This window comes from Carassius auratus, chromosome 30, assembly GCF_003368295.1.
Source record: "Carassius auratus strain Wakin chromosome 30, ASM336829v1, whole genome shotgun sequence".
Taxonomy (NCBI): domain Eukaryota; kingdom Metazoa; phylum Chordata; class Actinopteri; order Cypriniformes; family Cyprinidae; genus Carassius; species Carassius auratus.
This window is the reverse complement of record NC_039272.1, coordinates 22,282,782-22,304,369: the sequence shown is the minus strand read 5'-3', so window position 1 is coordinate 22,304,369 and position 21,588 is coordinate 22,282,782. Positions and strand designations below refer to the sequence as shown.

Sequence of the window (21,588 nt, the reverse complement as noted above, 5' to 3'; positions counted from 1 at the left end):
AAGTATGTTTTCATATGTAAAGGATCTTCCACTGATGATTCAAACGTGAATTCTGAGCAGATTAGAGCTTGTTGTTTGTTGTTTCTCCAATCAAAAATGCAGACATGGTTTTATGTTTACGCAGCGTGATGCAACGCAACGTCTAAAAAGACAGTATAAGTCATTATAATCAGTAATTATGTCCGATCTCGTTTGTAATGTGTTTTATTGGTTTTGTCTGTTCGTGCCAGGAGATGGCATCACAGTATGGTAAGGGGAGTAACATTTAAGTCACATGCTCGAGGCATTCAGTCCAATCACAATGCACTGGATAGCTGGCCAGTCAGAGCACATTTAGCTTTTTCAGACCAATGAGTTTTGTAAAAATCGACACATTTCAGAAAGGCAGGGCATAGAGGAGGAACAATAATGTACAGTATGTGGAAAATATATATAGATTTTTACCTTAAACACATTGCATTACACCAAATACACAAAATAATGTATTTTTTAGCAACGTCATATAACCCTTTAAATGTTTATAATCTTAATAATCTTATTTTTTTTTAGTTATTATAATTAACTAAAACGAAAACCATAAAAAAAACATATACATACAAATATTATCATTTAGTTTAATGTGTATAATGCATAATAAAGGTATTCATAATGTAAGGATCTGCTTCTCTGTTCTCTCACACTCTCATACACACTCATCTCACTCGCTCACCAGCAACACACACACACTTTCATGTTTACACCTATTGGTCATTTCAATCAGCGCTTGCGCTGCTTTGCGCTGACACCTGTGTCTTGTCTCGTCTGGTAACTCGGTCTACTTCTGGTGTTTTTTCTCTTTGTTCTGTGTCGGATTACTGTGTGAGTCTACAAGAGTCTTAACATTGCAGCTTTTGTCTTCCAGGAGAGCGTCTGCTGAGTTCCAGTTTTGAGCTAATTACCTTCTGCTGGCTTTTGGTGAACAATTAAAGACTTTGAATTGAGTTGCCTTTGCTTTTGGATCTTTTTGCTGCACCCTGTCACATAATATGCCTTGTAAACTATTATAACTTTTCATAAATAATTGTAACCAAAGTTAAAATTAATTCAAATTCATAATAGTCTTTATAAACATTTTAATATCAAGATGTAAAATAAATAATAAAATTACCAAAAACACACTAAACGTTTACCTAATATTAAGATGAAAAACTATAAACCTTTAATTATATCTAAAATATCAACAAAACCATATATCAGTAATACTAAAATGACACTAATAAAACGTACACCTTCTTTATTTAAATTATATTATATTAAAACGTGTGCTAGAAATATCCAACAACAAAAAACCACAGCATTTCATTGGAGTATAATATTTATTATTTATAATATACTGAGAGGTACACCAAAGTTGTTCTACAAGAAAATCAAATGACCTTCATTTGATTGTCTTTTGTACTTGAGGTAAGGTAGTACAATGCATTAAGTTTAGTGTTTCTTAGTAAAACAATACATGAATCAGATACATTTTCAACTATAGCACGTTCAAGTGTCAGGACTCGCTCAATGACAAGGATAAAATGACTTGGGTATGTCAAGCTCTGCTAAATCCATTGTCAATCAAAAATCAATTGAATGAAATACAAAAATGATTGAACTGGATGTATACAGAATGAGAGAACCCAATAAAACTACTGCTGTGACCAATAAATTAACATAAGCCTAGGTCTAGCAATAGTTAAACCGGATAAAGTAAACAGTAGAGCGTAAGAGCCAGCAGTGGCTTGAGGCTCAGCCTGTGTTTGGATGTACAGTACTAAATCAGCCATCTTCAGCCAGAGGTAACATTCAGTATCCACCTCTGCCACTGCCAGATAATAAATGTCCAATAAAACCTGACGAATAATAAATACTTTTAAGACATGCAATATAATCCTCTGAGCAATAACCAAATAATTTAATATTTCCTTACTGCATCCCACAATTACAGGACATTGTCATGAAGCAGGTATCATTTTTGTAATACTGACAGTAATGCAGTTTTATGGAGCTAGCTTAAGATATAAACAAATACTGATTCAAACTTCCTTTGCTGCAATCCTTGAACAGATGACATGAACAGATGAAAACTTGAGCGGTGGAGACTTGCTAGGAAGCTCGAAGATTACGGCAAGAATGGCAACAGGCCTTGCTGTAATACCAGTGACTGCACAGATTCACCTTCAGAGCCAGCGAGCAGTTGGTGGTGGGACGATCCTGGCAGTTTTCATCTGGAGAAGCGATAAAGAGTTTATATTCATGGTATTTATGATTTTTCTGGATCTATACCACATGTTTGGCTATCATAATATGTAGAATTACAATCAGAGGGCAATGCTTCAAAATGCATATTTCATATTTAAGGGATAGCTAACCCAAAAATGAAAATTGTGCCATCATTCATCACATGCATGTTGTTACAAACATGTATAAAATCATAAATATAATGAATGCAATAACAAGGACTAAAAAAGGCACATTGATTACATGACAGCAATTGCCACATGTCATGTGACCAAAGAATTATAAAGAAGTAAAGCTATAAAACATCCCTTACCGTTCAAAAGTTTGCGATCAATATACAGTAACAACAGTAATATTGTGAAACTATTACAATTAAAAAATATTCCTGTGATGGTAAATCTGAATTTTCAGCAGTCATTACTCCAATCTTCAATGTGACATGATTTTTCAGAAATGATTGTAATATACAGATTTATTATTTTTCTGGAATCTCTCAAGAATAAAAGTTAAAAAGAACAGCATTTATTATTTATTTATATATTTCTGTTACAATACGGATTTATGCCATCACATTTTTACCAATTTATCATATCCTTGCTAGATAACATTATTCATTTATTAAAAAAAAAATTATATTGTATATTGTTACAAAAGATTTCTATTTTTAATAAATTATGTTCTTTTCGACTTTGTATTGTATACATGAGATTACATAGAATTATATATGAGAGTGGGAAAACAATGACTTAATAATGACTGAAAATAAAAGTATTTTTCCAGTGAACTGTTAAAGGCACACCTGGAGGTTCGGTGGGGCAGGGCTGGAGTGCACAGGTCTGCTTGTTAACAGGTTTGGTCAAAGGGTCACATCCACGAACAAGCTCTCTTCCCTGATAACACTTCACATCTCTCATTCGCACACCGACACCACAAGTCTTGGTGCACTGAGAAACAGATGAGTACAAGCAAGGACAAAGAACAGTCAAGTACACCTGAACGTGGGAACCTGAATAAATGCATCATCAATGAATCTTCAATAAATGCAGCATTCATTCATTCATAAACTCACTTAGCGTACTGTAAATGCCTACATGGGCAGCGGTCTGACAGACATAAATACTTGCTGTCTGTGGCGTAATAAACTGAATACATGTTTTAATGTTTCACCTCAGACCATGGCGTTGTGTACCACTTGAAGCAAGGCCTCTCGAAGCAGGTGTCCTCATCTACTGGTCGCTTGCTGCTGTCACATTCCTCGTCCTCATTGATCTGGACCTTCCCCCCCGTGATGCCCACACACAGCACAGTCCTTCTCTTCACACCGCGTCCACATGTTGTGTTGCACTGGGAGACAGAAGGCAATGATTACTGGAGAAATATTGACAAATGATTCATTTTCCAAACATATAAGTGTCATCTTCACCCTCTCCCAGTCTTGGGTCAGCCAGTGTGGAGGGCATTCGTTGTCTCCGCAGGGATGAACGGCCAGAGGTTTGTTTTCAGGTGAGCACTGAGACTCAGGTACCACACGGCCCTCCGGTGTTTTGCAGTACACATGCCGCACTGTTTTTCCATGCCCACAGATGCCTGAACACTGAGAGGAAAGGAAGAAGAACATTTTTAACATTTGAAGCATTAAATGTCTTCCTTCTAAACTTACTATGACAGTCACTACACAAAAAATGCTTTATATCATGTCCTAACCAGCTGAAACAATACATATTAATTTGACTGTTTACATTGAAATGTATAGTTTAATGTTATGCAATCACTTCCAATAAGAATCACAATTGATATTAAAGGGTTAATTCACCCACTTATTAAATTATGTCATAATAATTAAGTTCCAAACATTTAACTTTCTTTCCTCAGCAAAACACACACAAAAAGATATTTTGAGAAAATTCCCATACAATGCAATACAATTTTGGGCCAATGAGACTCCACTGTACATTGCTGACTTAATAAAAGAATAAAATAAACATTAACTGAAATAAAATTAAAAAATAAACTACTAATAAGTAAAAGGAATACTATATAGACATTAAAAATAAAACTAATAACAAACAACAAAATTGCTTGAACTGTGGCTAAAATCAAAGTGATTTTAAATGTTACATTTTAAATGTATATATATATAAATATATATATTGTATATAAAGGGGGTATATAAACACTTTAGTATAAGGACCAATTCTCACTATTAATTAGTTATTATAAGCATACCTATTTATAACATTTTGGCTGTTTATTAGTACTTATAAAGCACATTTTTTGCATGACCATATTCTACATCCCTTATCCTGCTCAATACCTAAACTTAGCAACTACACTACTAACTAATAATACACATTAATTAATGGTTTCTTAACAGTGAGAACTGTTTCATATTAGTATCACTTTGAACGTCTTGTGTTGCTTTATTGCATTGTGCTTGATTAAAACCCAATTTAAAGATTTTAAACCGTCAGACATTATGTGTGCATTTCAGAACTTGACAGTGTTCCGTCTCACCGGTCCCCACTCAGACGCTGTCCACTGGCGCTCACATGGAGGGCCGGTGCAGTTTTTGGTAGACGCTGGCTGAGTTGCCTCATCACATGCATGGGTTTCATCTGAGCATCTGACCTCTCGTGTAACCAGATCCCTGCGACCACATTTAGCTGGACACTGCACAACAAACAAAACAAGGTTCTCTCACTATGTTAATTTGTTAACATTGACGTGGTCCAGTATGATCAGTTATCTAATTAACAAATGCACAAGAAACACACTTCACTGATGCACTGATGACTCCGGAGGCATTTTATAATAATAAATAATTAGACATTCTGTATTAAAAACATTTTCTTAATCCATATTTTTTGTTTGACAGTAAATACTTTTCAGGCAATATGTTAATGGTTTGTTAAATCTTCAAATTAGACAAAAAAAAATGGCATGTACTATTCTGGTACCACAGTTTTGCTACTCATATAAACTGCATCTGAAAATTATGTTTGGGAATTTTTACTGGACAAGGCAAAAAACTGAACTTTATTTATTTACTTGCGGTGTATGGAGGTTATAATGGAGGCTTAACTAAATGACCTCTTAACCTACCTCTGACCACTCAGCTACCTCCCATTGAGGACCACAAGTGGGGCTCTTACAGGCCCGGCGCTCTGGGGGGCGCTCTAGATGTGCCTCTATACAGAGGTCACTGTACACAGAGCTGTCTAGGCCGGGAGCCAGCATCTTCCAGCAACGCACAAGACGAAACTGGAAACCTTCTCCACATGTCCGAGAACACTCACTCCAGCTGCTTGCCTCCCATCTACACGTAAAGACCACAGTAAGAGTTTTGTGTCAAGTACCACTTTTCATGGGACATAATAAAATGATTGGAATGACATGAGGGTGACTAAATGATGACAGTATTTTCGTTTTTTTTTATCTTTTCTACTAAGTCCCATGCTGTGGAATTGTGTATTAGTATTAGGAATTCTTTCCACATCTTAATCATTTGCTCCCTTAATTGTGGCTACAAAAGCATACATACTCTATATGTCATACTGTACATGGTAAATCACATGATAGAGCCAACCTCACTGGTTCCCACATATCACACACACACAATTGTGCTTCTGCGTTTATTGTGTGTGATGTGTTTTATGTATAGTATGTGTGTCGATCATTGATTAGATGTAAATAAAAGCATGAAATGGATCTGTTCATCATATAAAGCAATCATATCTCTTCACTCCAATTAAACCACTCAGTTTATATGGATTTGTTTTACAATGCCTTTATGACCTCTTTCTAGGTTTTTGTTACTTTGACTTTCAATGGAGGGAGAGGAACTTCTCAGCTTTCATTAGAAATACCTTAATTTGTTTTTTTAGGATTAACCAAATTCTAGTTGCACTTTATTTTACAGTACGTGTACTAACATGTACTTATAGTGTACTTACAGTGTATTTATCTAAGAAAGTTCTGGTAATACAAGGTAACTACATGGGGTAGGGTTAGGTTTAGGGGTAGGTTCAGGGTTAGTACCTAGTTATTGTAATTACTATAATAAGTACATAGTATGTACATGAGGAACAGGACTATAAAATAAAGTGCTACCCAAATTCTTATGGGTTTGCAATATGACATGAAGTGAGTAAATGATGACAGGATTTTCTTTTCTGTGTGATATTCTGCGCAGCTCCATACTTTTTTCTCCGCATTTCTGTGACAGTTGCAGCACACGCACCTGGGTTGGCATTCTCTGCCAATGCAGAAATCATGGACTGGCTCTGGTCGAGTCAACGCATCACAATAAACATCATCCACTTCAATGCCGTCATACCGCACACACATGGCAAGTGATTTCGACACGCCTATTTGAGGAAAAAGCATTGCATACACATAAACAAACATGGTTATGAGGAATGTTTATGTGTGGATGTTTGTGGACAAGGAGACTAAGTTCCAATGCCTCGTTACCTATTGAGCAGGTCATACTGCAGGGCTCCTGTGAGGACAGCTTCCAGCGGTACATGTCAGCAGCGCTCAGTTTATTCTTCTGAAGGAGCCTTTGGTTATTCCTGCAGAAAAGAAAATAGAGCATCTTAGACTAGACCACAGTATAGCCACCTGCACTGTGTATTAGGCAGACGGTTAACGTTTGTTGATGTCGAGACACAAACTGACACTCCAGTCATAAAACCACTAACATTTTTACCATTCCTAGTCACACTCATTACCTTAATGTCAATGCTGGAAAACAGTGCGTTCTCTCAACTAGACAGAAGCCAATAAAATTTGTTCCTTGTGATAAATTCCTGGGATTTATCTGATGCGACAAGCGTAGTCTGTACCCGAGTGATCTATGGGACGTTTTTTCCACAAATAACAAAACATCTTGAATTATGTTTCTCAGACAGTCAGTCTTCCTAATATTCAGGCCTTCGCTTCGTCTTCCCACCTGGAATCTTTCCCTTCTCCTTCGGATACGAGTAAGGGCATTTCATGAGATGTTCTTTATGATCTCTGGCAGAGGAGCTGGTAATGCAGTGTTTGGACGTGGCGGAGGGAACCCAGCATGAATTATAAATATGATGGAATGCAATCCCGCCAGTCTCTGCTTGGCCGTCTCCCCTCGGCGCTCTTTGAATGTCTCAGAGAACGTTAACAAAAAATCCAAGCCAGGGCTTGAGTCTGCAGCACATTCCTTTCTCCCACTAGCAGGGCTGTCCCACCCGAGCCTGTCCAGCATGACTTTGGCATGCCAGGGTGGAGGGCTAAGGCCTACCCCTAGCATTCGAAACTTCCAAAAGAGTCAACTGATAAAAGACAGCCACTGGTTCATTGGCATGATCTTGAGGTTTCTTGCTTCATGCTCAACCAGAACTACTAATGAGCTGATTAAAGACTTGAAAATGTGATTTAGCAGTTGTTAGCTTTTCATAATGTAGAGTTGGAAGAGTAACTTTTTAAGTTATGCCATCACTTAACAAACCAGCATGCTGGCTTTTCTGACTTCGAATTAGAATTGGAGTTTTGATGACTCATCCTGCACTACACAGAATTTTATCCAATCAGAAGTCCTCTATAATGAGAATGCCCCTCCCAATAAAACACCACTGACCAGAAAGTAGCAAATCACTTTCTTACCAACCCTAAACTTTTAAATGAAAATGTACATAATCATGTTTACCTGGTTCGATTGCTGCGATTGCGTAAAATGGTTGTAACAGTTCTGTTTAGGAGCAGGAAGTCCCCGGTGTCATTTCGCCGTTGCCCGAGGGTGAACTCAAGCAGTGAGCCGTTAAGACCCGCTTGCTCAAGACTGCTGTAGTCTAACTCCAGTGGGCCTTCAGAGGACAAGCCATCTCTACGAGTAAGAAGCTGATTGGTTGAGATGTTAGCAAGAACACCGTCTGCGCCAATCCGTTCTCCCAGCAGCACCCTCCAGATGAGGTTTTCAGAGTTTACCATGTCCTCTGCCGGTCTGCTGATTGGTGCTAGGCCAGGGGCTCCTACTCCACTGGGCCAGCTGCAGTTCCCATCTTTTAAGACAAAGGTTTGACTCATTAAAAAAAAGATAGAATCACTTTTCATTCATTAAGATTCAATTCATTTTGCTTGAGGGCTGTACCTGTTAAGGTACATCTGAAATAGATCCCAACAACTTGGTCAGTACCAATCCAAAATAAAGTCTGGGTTTTAAATGGATCACTACAGATAGCAACTAATTAAACGGTTTAAGGGTAAGGTTGTATCATAGATTATATTGCAAGACAGGGGCACAACCTTCATCAGGAAACCCAAACTCATTTATAATTATTCGTGTCAGAGAGACAACAAACACAAATAGCCGTAACTCTCTGACTTCCGTGGAGGGAAAATCTCAGGCCTCTTTGAATTTTTCATCATTTCTAGCTAATCTTTTCTGTGGCTGATGCATTATAAAGGACTCCATAGGGCCAGTAGAAAGAGGCCTTTTAACTCACTAATGATTGCCCAGTGAACCAAAAACTCTCTCTGTCTTGTCTGTTCTCCACTTACTTCAGATGCCATGAAAACATGTGGTGACAACAATATTTGGCCATTTTAAGGTAATTTTTTAAAAACGAAACAGTTTTTTTTTTTTTTTTTTAAGAAATCAGCATATCAAAATCAGCAAAGCAGCATATTAGAATGATTTCTGTCAGGTGACACTGAAGAATGGAGTAATGACTGCTGAAAATTTAGTTTTGCCATCACATTTGTACTGTAGTTTTGATTAATTAAAGGCAACCAATTGGTAAGCCCATTAGATAGTTCTTTAAAAAAAACATTAAAATCTTACAAATTTCAAATATGTGAATGTTAGTGTTTATCTGAATTATGCTATAGAATTATAAGATTCATTCAGGTCTATATTTTTAACTTAAGGATGTCATAATGACATTAAGTTTTGAATTAGATAATAAAAGGTAATTTAATAAAATAAATGTCCTGAAACATTTTAAGATAAAAAAGAAAACATTGGGAGAGAAAAAACACACACACACACACACATACAAAATAATAGAAAAAAACATATCCCAAGGGTCTCACTCTAACTTTTCACTTTTTTTTATTTTTATTATTATTATTTATTTTTCTGCCAAAATATTCTAAATAAAGTGAATGTGTACACAAATCTTACACAAATAGACATAAAAACATTTAACAATCTCAGATTTAATTTCCTCATGATATGAAAACCTTAAATGCCAATAAATGGAATTAATTGAGCTACTTTTTTGCCAGAAATGTATAGACAAATACAGAGCAGATTAAGAAATTCACCTGTAAACTGGACTTGTGTGTTAGCATCCTGCTGACAGTCAATGTTAGCCGTCTCATACACTTCATTGGTTTCCTGGCCAGGCTTTTGTCCTTCCACAGCTCGTGGCCCGGTGCTTGTCTTATCATACACACTCTCATTAAGGTGTAAAACACTCCCAATCTCCACAGACACCAGACTGGATCCTCCTTGGGGGCCCGTGTAAATGGGGGGCTGGGAGACAGAAGCCATAGAGTCCCTCATCACTGTGTACTCATAGGTGATATAAGGATTTTGGCCATTTTGGTTCCAGACCTTTGAGGCAAGACAGAGACATGTCCAGCAATTAAGAGGAAATTCTGAAAAATATATCTCATTGTACACTTTGCAGGAAACAAGCATTCTGGACTGCTCTTTCCCAGAGATAATATTTATGCTACACAATACCATGACGATACAAGGGCACTGAGGTTGAAAGATGTCCAGAATACAATATTTCCGTTTCTGAAATACTGCGTCATCGCACATTTGTCCCATAAACCCAGAGCGAAGTGAAATAATTGAGTCATTCCTCCTGGGACAATAGAATATTACCATTTACGCAGAGTGAACCATTAGACCTTTGGCCTGCACTAAGTCAAAGCCATGGTTAGCCAGCCAGTGAGATTACCCATGAGCCCTTGGCGGCGAAGAGAGGACCACAGCTACAGTACCAGAACATTGATGGGCTGATCGATGGGCCCTTTTGCCACGATGTACTCGATCCCCGTCTCATACACATCAGTGGGCCGCCGGTATTTGAAAATGGTCCCTGCTGCGTGGAAGTTCTGAGGGGTGTCCACTTTATATGCTCCATTGAAGAAAAAGTTCCCTGCTTGGTCAGTCACAGCTGGAAAATAACAAGGGTGAGATATAATGATGGGAAGATTGGACACTTTTATTGACTCTTTATTGAGCAAAACAAACAAATCTTTATTCAAGTCATTTCATTAATTTGAGCAGAGTTAAAATGTTATATATATTCCAATTCCCCGAACACATCCACCCATGCAATCTTTGATCATAACAATATTACCAATTACAAAAAAAAACCATTTGAATGTAGAAACTATGAGAAACATAAATAATTCATCTCCTGAATCATGAACAACTCATTCATGAACCAACCGTCTCTGGTAAATGTCAAGCATGTAGATAAATCTAGTGTTTTGAATGGACATTTTGAATTCTATTTTTGTTTTCAGTTTTCATTTCATTTTAGTTTATTCATTTAGTCATGTGTATGTCATTTTGTAATTCTATTTAGCTTTGGTTTATTTTTATTTTGGTTTATTTTTATTTTATTTTATAATTAATATTTTAGTTCAGCCAATTTTTTTATTTAAGTATTTCAGTTTTTACATTTTTTTAAAATATTGTGTTTATTTTTTATTTAATTTAAGCTTTATTTTAAAAAAAACCCCACATTTGTAATAGTTTAAATGTTTTAGTCAACAATAACACTGATTACTAGGGCAGTTATTGTGTTTCACTTGGTCTCCCTTGTCATTGAAAAAGCTCAATATTACAGATGAAGTATAAGTATCATCATACTCTGAAAGTCTTACACACAGCTGAACGTGCAAGCCATTCAAAGGTTTGCTCACCCAGGATATCTGCAGATTTCTTCCTCTCTATAACCTGGATGTCCCATGATCCTTCTGGGATTTGAGTTATGAAAGAATAGCCTTCGAAGAAAGAGTTCGCTTAATTGATGAATTTGCACAGTACCACTTTATATGAGTGCCATTCAACCTAACACTGAACTCACATTACCTAGACTAGAAGCCCCACGGCGAAAGTTCCCAGTAATGCGACTGCAGCTGCTCCCATCTCCCTGACACACGCCACACTTGTCCAAAGTGTTGGGGGAGAAGAGGACACCATCACATCCAATGGGCTGCAAAGGTACACATCAGCTTATAAACTAAGATCACATGCCTGAAAAAATGTACAGCAATATACTGTAAGCCACTTACTTCACATCTTCCATTGACACACACGCCCCTGTAGTTGCTGTACTTGCAAGACGTCCCATCACGTGCAGCTACCATCAACTGTCTTTGACCATCAGAGGTGGTGCAGTGCAAGTCACATGGATTACTGGAGATATGAACGTAGTCATCTACAGGAATATGAACAGAGTTCATTGTTTTAACGTAAATTATACCTTCACAGCACAGCTTCATTAAATAAAATGGTTAATACCAGGATAGAGAGGTTTCCAGTGGTAATTTTTTCCATTGTAAACCTGAGAGTTGAATGACCAGCACTGCTCTTCTCTGAAGCTCCTTCCTGTCGAAGGACATTCCTGTAATTCACAGAAAGAGAGTCAATTGAATGCAAGTGAATCTCGCTTTACAGTCTATTTGGTTGCAACAGACATTAAAACTGGCGAAAAAAAAGAAAAGCAAATTATGCATGAATTAATGGTAAGCCTCAGGTGGAAGTGGAACGTGGGGCTCGCTGTCAAGTCAGGCATCTGGGATGTATTTCTGTTAGACAGACTAAATGCACTGGGAATGTGTGTGAGAGGGAAAAGGAAAGACGGATACTGTGAGCTGACCTTTGCATTGCAGAGATGATACTTCTTTGCATTGCCTGTGCATGTCATGTTGTCTTTACCGGTTGTTGTTTTCTTTCTTTGAAGGAAATTGTTTTAGTTTAGTAGCAGTTGGATACAAAGGGACATTTATTACACTCAGAAAGTTTTCCCAGTGCTTAATAAAAAAAATGAAATGATTTAAGATTAAGGATTAGAAATGGTTCAAGGAAGAAAACTAAAACCAACAACTTTTTTTTTTCTTTCAGGACTTATTAGGAATAAAAACATTGCATTTGAGTAGACTAACTTATGGATGGCCCAAAAAAAATCTTACTTGGATAAATCATAATTATGACACAAAAGGTTGAAATTCTGAAAGGTCAAAATTGAAACAAAACGCTGGATTCAAGTAGGACATAAGTCACATTTTTCTCACAATTATTGCTTAAAATCTCACAATTATGATTTAGTATGTCCTAATGTCTTTTTATCCTAGAATTTAAACGTTTTATAATTATGAAGTTTTATCTTACGAAAATGACTATGTCATAATTTCTACTTTTATACAATTATGACACCATGTTCTAATAATTATGACACTTTTATCTCATAATTGATTTAGCATGTCCAACATCATTATAACTTAGTATGTAATAAGTTCACCTTTTTATATCATAGTTATGATTTATTAAGCATAATAATAACTTTTTTCTTATGTGGAGGAATTGGGTTGCAAGCTGACTATTTGCTGTATTTTGCAGGTAGGGTGGTGTCAGGGAAACCTCGTGCAAACATTCTTCATATAAAATGTATCTTGCAGAAAATCTGACCGATATTATAAACAGGAACAGATTGTTTTTATAACAGCTTTATAAAATGGTGTTTTGTGTGACAGCCGCTGACCTTTGCTGTAGACAGTGTCTTTCCTGTGACATAACTCCTCCTCCACAGGTACGAGTGCAGGCGGTCCACTTTGTCCATTCTCCCCACCAGTACGTGATCACCTCCAACCCGTCCTCTAGACTGTTAGAGGCAACAACCTCTTCCTGTGGCAAATAAAGTCTTCATTTAGAAAATTACCAACATCTATACTAAGAGCAAGCTATAACATTCCTTATATTATATTACAATATACATGGCAAAAAAAAAACTTAAATCTATTGAGACATGGGTTTTGATTTATTAGCAAAAAGATTTGTGTGAATATAACAAACCTGTCCTCTACTTGAGAGATTGCCCAGAGACAGAGCCAGCGTTACAAGACCAAGCAGCACCAGACTGCTCTCCACATACTGGGCCCTTGACCAGATCCTCATCCTGCAGGGAATGAATATTTGGAGAAAAGAAACGGAATAATCTCTCGAAAGGTTTAATTAGTTTTTTTTTTTTTTTTTACGGATCTGAGCACAAAGGAGCTTCAGTTCAAGTCTGCTATATCTTCTTAGGATATCTTTGAGTGGATGACAGTGAGTGTAGACTATTCCATAGAACACTCTTAAAAATACAGGTTTTAAAAATAAAAGGGGTTTTCACGGCGATGCCATAGAAGAGCTAGTTTTTTACAGTTCTTAAAATAAAACAAAATATTAAGAACATTTAATAACCTAAAGAACGAAAAGGTTCCATGGATGCTAAAGCACCATTTTTGGTTCTCTAAAGAACCTTTTAATGAACAGTTCTTAAAATAACCCTTTTCTGCTTTAAAGAACCTTATTTATTGTATTGAAAATACACTTGGATTAAAAATATTAGGGGCACATGCACTCTCAGTTTGCATGTGCTTGACAAATTTTTTGGCAGGAGCGCATGAAATACAGTGAAAGAAAGAATGAGATTCTCCAGCTTGTATTCAAGTGACCAGTGATGCAACAACTTACACACACATAACTGCATTCAGATATATAAGACGACACCACCATTAAAAAACAATCACCAAATCACACAGAGTTCTCCAGTTCTCCTCCATCTCATGTCTCCTCATCAGACCTCCACCTCCAATTAGGTAGGCTCCTTAAAGTAAGCAAACAGATCGTCTCACTCTGTTTGCAGTCTGGCTTTTCCTGGCACTAAATATTGGTGACAGGTGTCTTAAACTACCCACTGGAGCACCTGGAGTTCATTATCCACCCCAGACACAGCTGGAGCAGCGCCAGCTCGCCAAACACTCGTCTCCCACAGACCACGCTGCGAGGCTGCGACGGCCGAGACAGACCTTCCTCTTCTGAGCTTCCCAGGCTACGAAAGAGAGTAAACACAGGCTAACCCCCTTCCCCCCTCCCCTGGGGCCTCTGCTCAAGGGAAGAGGGGTGTTTTTCTTTCCCTGGCAGCAGACAGACAGCAGGGCCGTTCCCCATTTAGGGGGGCAAGCCCTGTCTATGAGCTGGAAGCAGACTCATCTTTCTCTTTCTCTGGAAGAGCTTCTGGTCACAGTTTCCTCAGCTCTCAGCAGACTTCTCATGTCTCAAAATCACTGTTGCAGCTTTCTATCAAACAGGTGAAGGGTACTAACCCACAGCTGGAGGACAGTTAAGACGAGGTCAGGCATGCAAGTGTTGAGAGACCAGCAACAAGTCTCATGACACAGATGTATACAGATGAAACTGAAACATGGAGAGCAGATAAAATTGACATTTATCTCGAAAGGATTTCAAGCTATGGATCTGATCCTTTACCTAGTTATAATTTTTTGTGACTTTTTAATGTGTAAAAAAGCATTTCGTGCTTTATGGAGATAGACTTGATTTATTAGTTTTTATAATAGGTTGATTAAAAGAATATGAGTAAACTGTAAAAGGTGCAGTAAACTGTAAAACTATTTGCACTACAAACCGGTGTGTTTATGATTAAAGCAATACGTTTACTGAAAAAATACTGAACAAATTGGGGCAGAATTGACTTTGAATCCATTTTCACTCTGAAACTGAAATTGCATCAAGTGCTGACACCAGAAGTCTTAGTTGCTCTCTGGATAACACGCCTGTCTGGAATACTTGATTCTTATTGGTTAATCGCTGCAATTAGCAGTCAGATATTTATTCACATCATCCAAGGTAACTTTCATGGCTTGGTCTCACACCACAGACTCACTTTTTATGGTTTCATCGAAACGCAGATGATTTCATCTTTCATCTGAGTTATCAGCTTCAGCTCCAGTGAAAATGACTTTGGAAGAGTCCAGTGTTTAAATGACTGTAATGTCTTTAGAGTGTTCATCTTGTTGCTAGGCAGATTGTTTTGTACATTGTAATGAACAATCATTTTTTGAAGCTTTTGGAGACTATATGACAAATTATAAAATCATTTTGACAGTTGTTTATGATCATGGATCTATAACAGCCAAGTTATAGCTCTTTACTTTATAGTGGCTCTATCTTCCTCATTTAGTTGCTTGGCTCCTGTCTACACATAAGCTGCTCACTGATTTCTTGTGGTTCTCCTCATCAATTTATCATTCATGATGATTTATTTATGTAAGTAGCTATTTTCACGATTAATATCAGATTAATTTACCTCTTCACACGTTGTCAAAACCACACATTCATTTTCTAGGGGTTTTTCAATTGGACATTTCAAAACATGACTTAACAGAGCTAAATATGTTATATTACATTGACTTCTCAGTAACAAACACCATGACCTCATTGCAAAAGCCCCACTTCCATGTATTTATTACAGAATTTATCATTAAAAAAGCGTACCAAGAACATTGTCTACTTTGGACTTAAAGTAAGTCTCAGCTGTTCTCTGCAGCTGGACCCAAAAAGAAAAAAAATACAGTGCCACAGTACTATCACATGATTTTTTTATTTCATTTATTTCTCCCTGGATGACCATTACTGTCACTTTATTTTACTTTCATCCAGTTCTTTGCATCAGCAGAGTAGTTAACAGTGTTTGTTTGAGTTTGTGGAACAAGTGTCTAGTCTGCTTGGCTTCCCATGCTCTTTCCCAAAACATTTAGCACGATTCAGCAAAATGGACACACACACACACACACACACACACACACACACAGAGTCAGTCACACAGTAAATATTTGCTCTTACCTGCAGTCCAGGGTCAGTGTTGGAGCTGAGTACTGCTTGGACAGTGTGGGTGGTGCTGGTGGTGGTTTCTAATGGTGTGTTCTGAGGATGTGCCTTGTAAAGAGGGTAAGGTGTGCTCCTGCATCCCTCCTCTCCCCCTTCCTCTCCTCCTCCCTCCCGCTTTCTTTCCTTCAGTCCCAGCAGGAAGAGAGTGGCAGTGCTTGGGAACGCCTACATGAAAACAGTTTCCCGGCTGGTGCCAAGCTCATGGGCTGCCGCTGCTGTGTGGTGGAGCAGAGCCACAGTGCCACAGACTCAGCCAAGCTGCTGTCTACTGGTCTCCGCTCGCAGACAGACAGGGAGGAAGTTGCCGTTTCCCACAGAGAAGCCCCCACCATACCCCTCCTCATCACATCGGTCCATTCACCCTGCACACAAACAGATCATCCTCTCTTGTGTTTCCCGCTGTGCAGTAAGTCTGCCTGATCTTGCACGTTCTGCTGTTGAGAGACCCATCGGTAACACGGGCCGCAGTGTAAGAGCGCTTCATGGGACTCCTGATAACAATCCCAATGACAACAATGAGTATTAGAAAACACTACAAATTAAAAACTTACATTAGAAAAGGAGTGGGGAACTTACATGTATGAGTTATACTGTAACCTATTAATCCTTGTAAACATTTTATGTTTTCATTTTTATTTTGTGTTCATTGTATTTCAATATATACACATGCACTTTTATACATTTACATTATTTAACTGAATATATACACGCTAAACTAACTAAACGTCGCTTGATTGTTCATCCCAAAGAAGCACAAAGTTACTTTTACGGACTTTTAAATTAAATGTTCCCTCCTTGTGGAATAACCTCCCCAACTCAATCCGAGCAGCTGAGTCCTTAGCCATCTTCAAGAATCGGCTTAAAACACATCTCTTCCATCTTTTTTTGACCTCTAACTTTATCACTCAATATTCTAATTCTATTCTTTAAAAAAATCCAACTACCTTTCTAATCTTTTTGTATTCTATTTTCTTTTTATTTGTTATGCCATTGTGTGTGTGTGTGTGTGTGTGTGTGTGTGTGTGTGTGTGTGTGTGTGTGTGTGTGTGTGTGTGTAAAGTTTGTAAGTTGCTTTGGATAAAAGCATCTGCTAAATGAATAAATGTAAATGTCCACATATATATATATATATATATATATATATAGATAGATAGATAGATATATATGAATGATATGACTAAACTACATATATATATATATATATATATATATATATATATATATATATATATATATATATATATATATATATATATATAATGCTTATATATTTAAAAAATACTAATATAAATGAAAAATAAACTAATAAATAAACTTTGTATGTTTTACTCATTCTATATTTGTGTGTTTGTGTGTGTGTGTATATATACATAATATATATAATATAATATATATATAATATATATACATTTTTTATAAATTTAATTTAACAAAATTTAGTTTCAAATAAAAGTTTTTTTAATTGTTTTCATTATGAATCTAAATAAAATGAATGTGCTTCCTGTTTAAAATGAAAATGTAAAAAATTACACGTCTTGTATAGTATCTTCATAAAAGGAAGATTGGAAGACAGCGGTGGATGGAGAAAAAGGCTTGGGCAGCACAGGCAGATAGCTGAGACCACCATGCCTGTGTGTGACGTGTACATTTATAGACCACATGTTCTCTTCGTTGCCTGTCTGTCTGCTCTGTACATTAGGGACGCTTCGCTACACTTAAAGCTCAATCAAACACTCCTCTCAACCACAGATTTGTATGGTGATAGACATACTTCAGGAGATTTGCACAGTCTGGAAGTCTGGAGGAATGGTCGCTTTTTAAAAAGCCTAAAATTACAAGGCACAAAACATAGGAAAGGTTTGTGTGTGTGTCACAGAGAAAGAGAGAAATCCTTCAGTACTTCTAAGGTGAATGGCTGTGTAGGGAAAATGCATATTGGTTGTTATGAACGGACAAGAAAAAATAGCTTTTCCTTCAGTCTAAGCAAGGGAATGAAAAACACTCATTGTGGGTCAGAGGGGAAAAAAAAGTTGGGAATGAATACACAAAAATCATTTATTGCTCTCTCTAACTAGCTGTCTAATTCACCACACATGAATGCATTCACTGCACTCATAGTCCAAACAAATGTTCTTCTCACACGACAGGCATGTTATTAGAGCCTAACTCTGCAGGGTCTGTTTGGAACAATGAATCAGCTCTGCTATGCAAACTGATTGTAAGCTAAGCAGATATGGGGAAATAAACAGACCTGCATTTTAAAGTCAAATGATTACTACTTTCTGGCTGATGGTTCTTGGTATTAAGGATAATGATTTGGTCATGCTACTAGTCTGTTGTGAATTATTCACCAATGGTTATTCCAAAGAAATAATAGTAATAATAATAATAATAATAATCTTTATCAGAACTAAAGAAACTTCCAAAACATGCTTTTTCTCTGAAACTGTTGTTGTCCCTTAGGCCACACAAACTATTTGGTTAATGTTAACCAAAAGTCAAATGCACTTAGCTATTTAGGCATTGTTTTCGGTCTGGCTCCATTCTGGTATGGAATTTCAAACACATTTTGCGCAAACCCTGTAACAAACAAAATGTTTTGTAGTTGCAAAGTATTGTTTTCAAAGAAAAAGGGCTAAATAACCTAATGTCATCCATGACAATATCTCATTGGATCATTCATAATTTAGTGCTTTGTATGTAAACCTTTTTATTATTTATTCATTTTTATTTATTCATTCCTGTCAACTGATCATTCTTATATTGCTCCCTAACAGCTGAGCATGTGTACATATAAGCAGATGGTAATAAAGATGCTAATAAGAAAAATAATTACCTCAGTTTAAATCAAGTGAACCAAAATAACAATGGATGTCACTGCCTTAAATATAATTTCTGGAAGGCGAAACCTTTATTTTAAATGATGGTAAATGTACACTCCTAAAAAAAATAATGTTTCACGATGACATAGAAGAATAAAATAACTTTTTTGTCTAAATGGTTCCATAAAGAACCTTCAAAACCATTAATTTCTTTGTGGTGAAAGAAGGTTCTTCAAAATTATAAAAAGGTAAGTGTTACGAATGCAAACACGAAACGAGAGATTCAATCGCAGTGTTTTAATAGGCTAATCCAAAAATCTTAATCCAACAGGCAAAAGGTCAATAACAGAAGAGCAGTCCGAAAAACACCCGGGAACACGAGAAAGCAGGGTAACATAAAACAAGGACTCCTTGAAACAGATAGAAACAGGGTATGTATGGACAGGTGAAAACGATGAAAGTGGGAACAGCTGAGTGCGATTAACAGGTGCGCAATTAAAGGTGATGGATGGGACAAAGGCTTGTGGGAAATGTAGTGCCTGCAGTGGGGTGACTCTATGGGGAAGTGAGACCTGGGAAACACAGACCAGACAGTGACAGGAAAGAAAGAGATGGTTCTTTAAGAAGCTTGGACTGAATGGTTCTTTGTGGAACCAAAAATGGTGCTTCTATGGCATCGCTTGAAAAACCTTTTGAAGCACCTTTATTTTTATGAGTGTATAACAGGATTGAACAGAAAGTACAGAAACTTGCTTTTTCTCATTTTCAGGGGAAAAAAACATGATATTTTTATTTCACATAAAAAGGTAAAAGTACATTTTTTATTACATTTCTGAGTTATTTGGGGACTTTGTTTAAAATGGATAATGCTGCAGAAAACTGGAAAAGTCTGGAAGAAACTGTTGAGCCCGAAAACTGTTTATCAGTTAAAGAAAAGTTACCTTTATTGTTTTCCAGATAGTGAATAATGATCGTTTTCTCAGGCTCTCATTTCAGTCAGTTGATAAAGATAATATACAGATTTTTAAGCCAACAGTGAATCCATTCTAAATTTTTCATGCCTTAGACCAGAGGTTCTGGGATTCAGATGAAAGTGCAGAAGATTTCAACGCCTGTATTAATATAACGATTCTGCAAATGAGTTCAAACTCTGGAACCTAAAAAGTGGGTTGCATACCAAAAAAAAGAAAACATGCATTTAATAAACTTTATGACTGTAAACTAACTTGACTAAGGCTAATTTCAGTCGCTGTGTCACTCAAGAATGTGGCCACAGTGAGATGGCCGAGTGAAAGCAGGGATGTTGCACTTTCAGCACATGACCCCAGATTTGACTCCTCATTCCTTAGCCATTCTAGGACAGTGACTGGTCAAGAAATTGGACTCATCTCTAAGTATCTGAGGTTTGCAATCTCTCTGTAATCTCACGTTACAGTCACTTAGAGAATGTCGGGCGTGAGGAACACTCAGCACACTGCACTCTTTGTGTTCCTCTCGCAGGTGCAACAGCTGAGAGAAGAACAGCTGTGACTGACTGGCCACAAAGTCCATAGCAAGGCTCTCCCTAGTGCTCAAAATAACAAAATAAGGACTTTCCTAACTGTTGTGGACTGTGTGAAGTCTTAATTGGCAAGTCGTTAAAGCCACATCAAAAAAGCCACAGGATACTGAAATAAGACAATGGACACGTCTTTGCATATGTAGGTTAAATCGTCCCGTTGCAATGCAAGAACACCAGCATTAACAGTTCATCTTGCTGTCATTTAATGTGCTAAATTGCAAAAACAATAGTTTAAATTGGAGAAACGTCACTAGGTCACATCTGTTTCCTTTTTTCATTTGGATTGGACGTGTCATTGACATCTGTTTTTATTTCTTTTCTGCCATTTGCTCAGAATTAAATGGATGCTGATGGACACGTTTCTGTAGACTAAATACGGACATTTTAGATGCATAAAATAAGAGATTTAAAAGATATAAAATACATATTTCGACCACATGAAATGTGTCCAGTACAAAGTGAGAATTTGTTCTTGGGTTCCCTTCACTCGTTTAACAGGCTCCTGGTCTATCAGTACATCTGGTATGGGTCTACGCAAGACTCACCGGTCTCTAACACAACATCTTAAACCTACACCTCATCTTAACCATTCACATTTTTCTACCCTCAGAACCACATTCACGTCAAACACAGATTTGCAATGACGCATACAGGTGCTTTCGCGAGGCCAATGTCAATAACCCAAAAGAGACAGTTGTTTCTATAGCCACTGCTGAGGATCGATTCACCCATGAGAAACTCTGAGACTCAACACATCTCCGCCCAGACTGACCAGTATAAGAAAAATACATTTCAAAGAATTCTCTGTATGCCCAAGGGCACGCAAGGACTTTTTTCCTTTTTTTTTCTATTTTGTGGAAACACTTTGACTCAGCATTGACTCCATAGTTTGTGAAGTTCACCATAAATGGCTTGACTTTTGTCCCACTGCTGTTGTTCTACAATCCCAAACATGTGTGACAGAAGCATGCCATGTGATTGCAGGC

General features: G+C 37.2%; 1 protein-coding gene across 1 annotated transcript; it reads right to left on the bottom strand.

Annotated features, from left to right (window-relative positions):
* Positions 1 to 1,378: 1,378 nt before the first annotated feature.
* ttc16 (tetratricopeptide repeat domain 16) lies at positions 1,379 to 16,492 on the bottom strand. The gene is made up of 19 exons (XM_026212202.1): positions 16,175 to 16,492; positions 13,343 to 13,445; positions 13,032 to 13,174; positions 12,150 to 12,225; positions 11,792 to 11,894; positions 11,563 to 11,708; positions 11,360 to 11,483; positions 11,191 to 11,271; positions 10,258 to 10,433; positions 9,568 to 9,859; positions 7,949 to 8,300; positions 6,736 to 6,836; positions 6,503 to 6,629; positions 5,365 to 5,578; positions 4,777 to 4,932; positions 3,686 to 3,856; positions 3,430 to 3,606; positions 3,062 to 3,206; positions 1,379 to 2,249 (listed from the first exon to the last, which is right to left on the bottom strand). The coding sequence occupies exons 2-19, from the start codon at positions 13,442 to 13,444 to the stop codon at positions 2,128 to 2,130; spliced, it is 2,808 nt and encodes a 935-aa protein (XP_026067987.1). The 5' UTR covers position 13,445; positions 16,175 to 16,492; the 3' UTR covers positions 1,379 to 2,127.
* Positions 16,493 to 21,588: the final 5,096 nt, after the last annotated feature.

Coding starts and splice junctions, on each gene's coding strand:
- ttc16 (XM_026212202.1), bottom strand. CDS start 13,444: ATGAGGATCTGGTCAAGGGCCCAGTATGTGGAGAGCAGTCTGGTGCTG. Junction 13,175..13,342: donor ATCTCTCAAGTAGAGGACAG/GTTTGTTATATT, acceptor TATTTGCCACAG/GAAGAGGTTGTTGCCTCTAA. Junction 9,860..10,257: donor ATCAGCCCATCAATGTTCTG/GTACTGTAGCTG, acceptor CTTGCCTCAAAG/GTCTGGAACCAAAATGGCCA.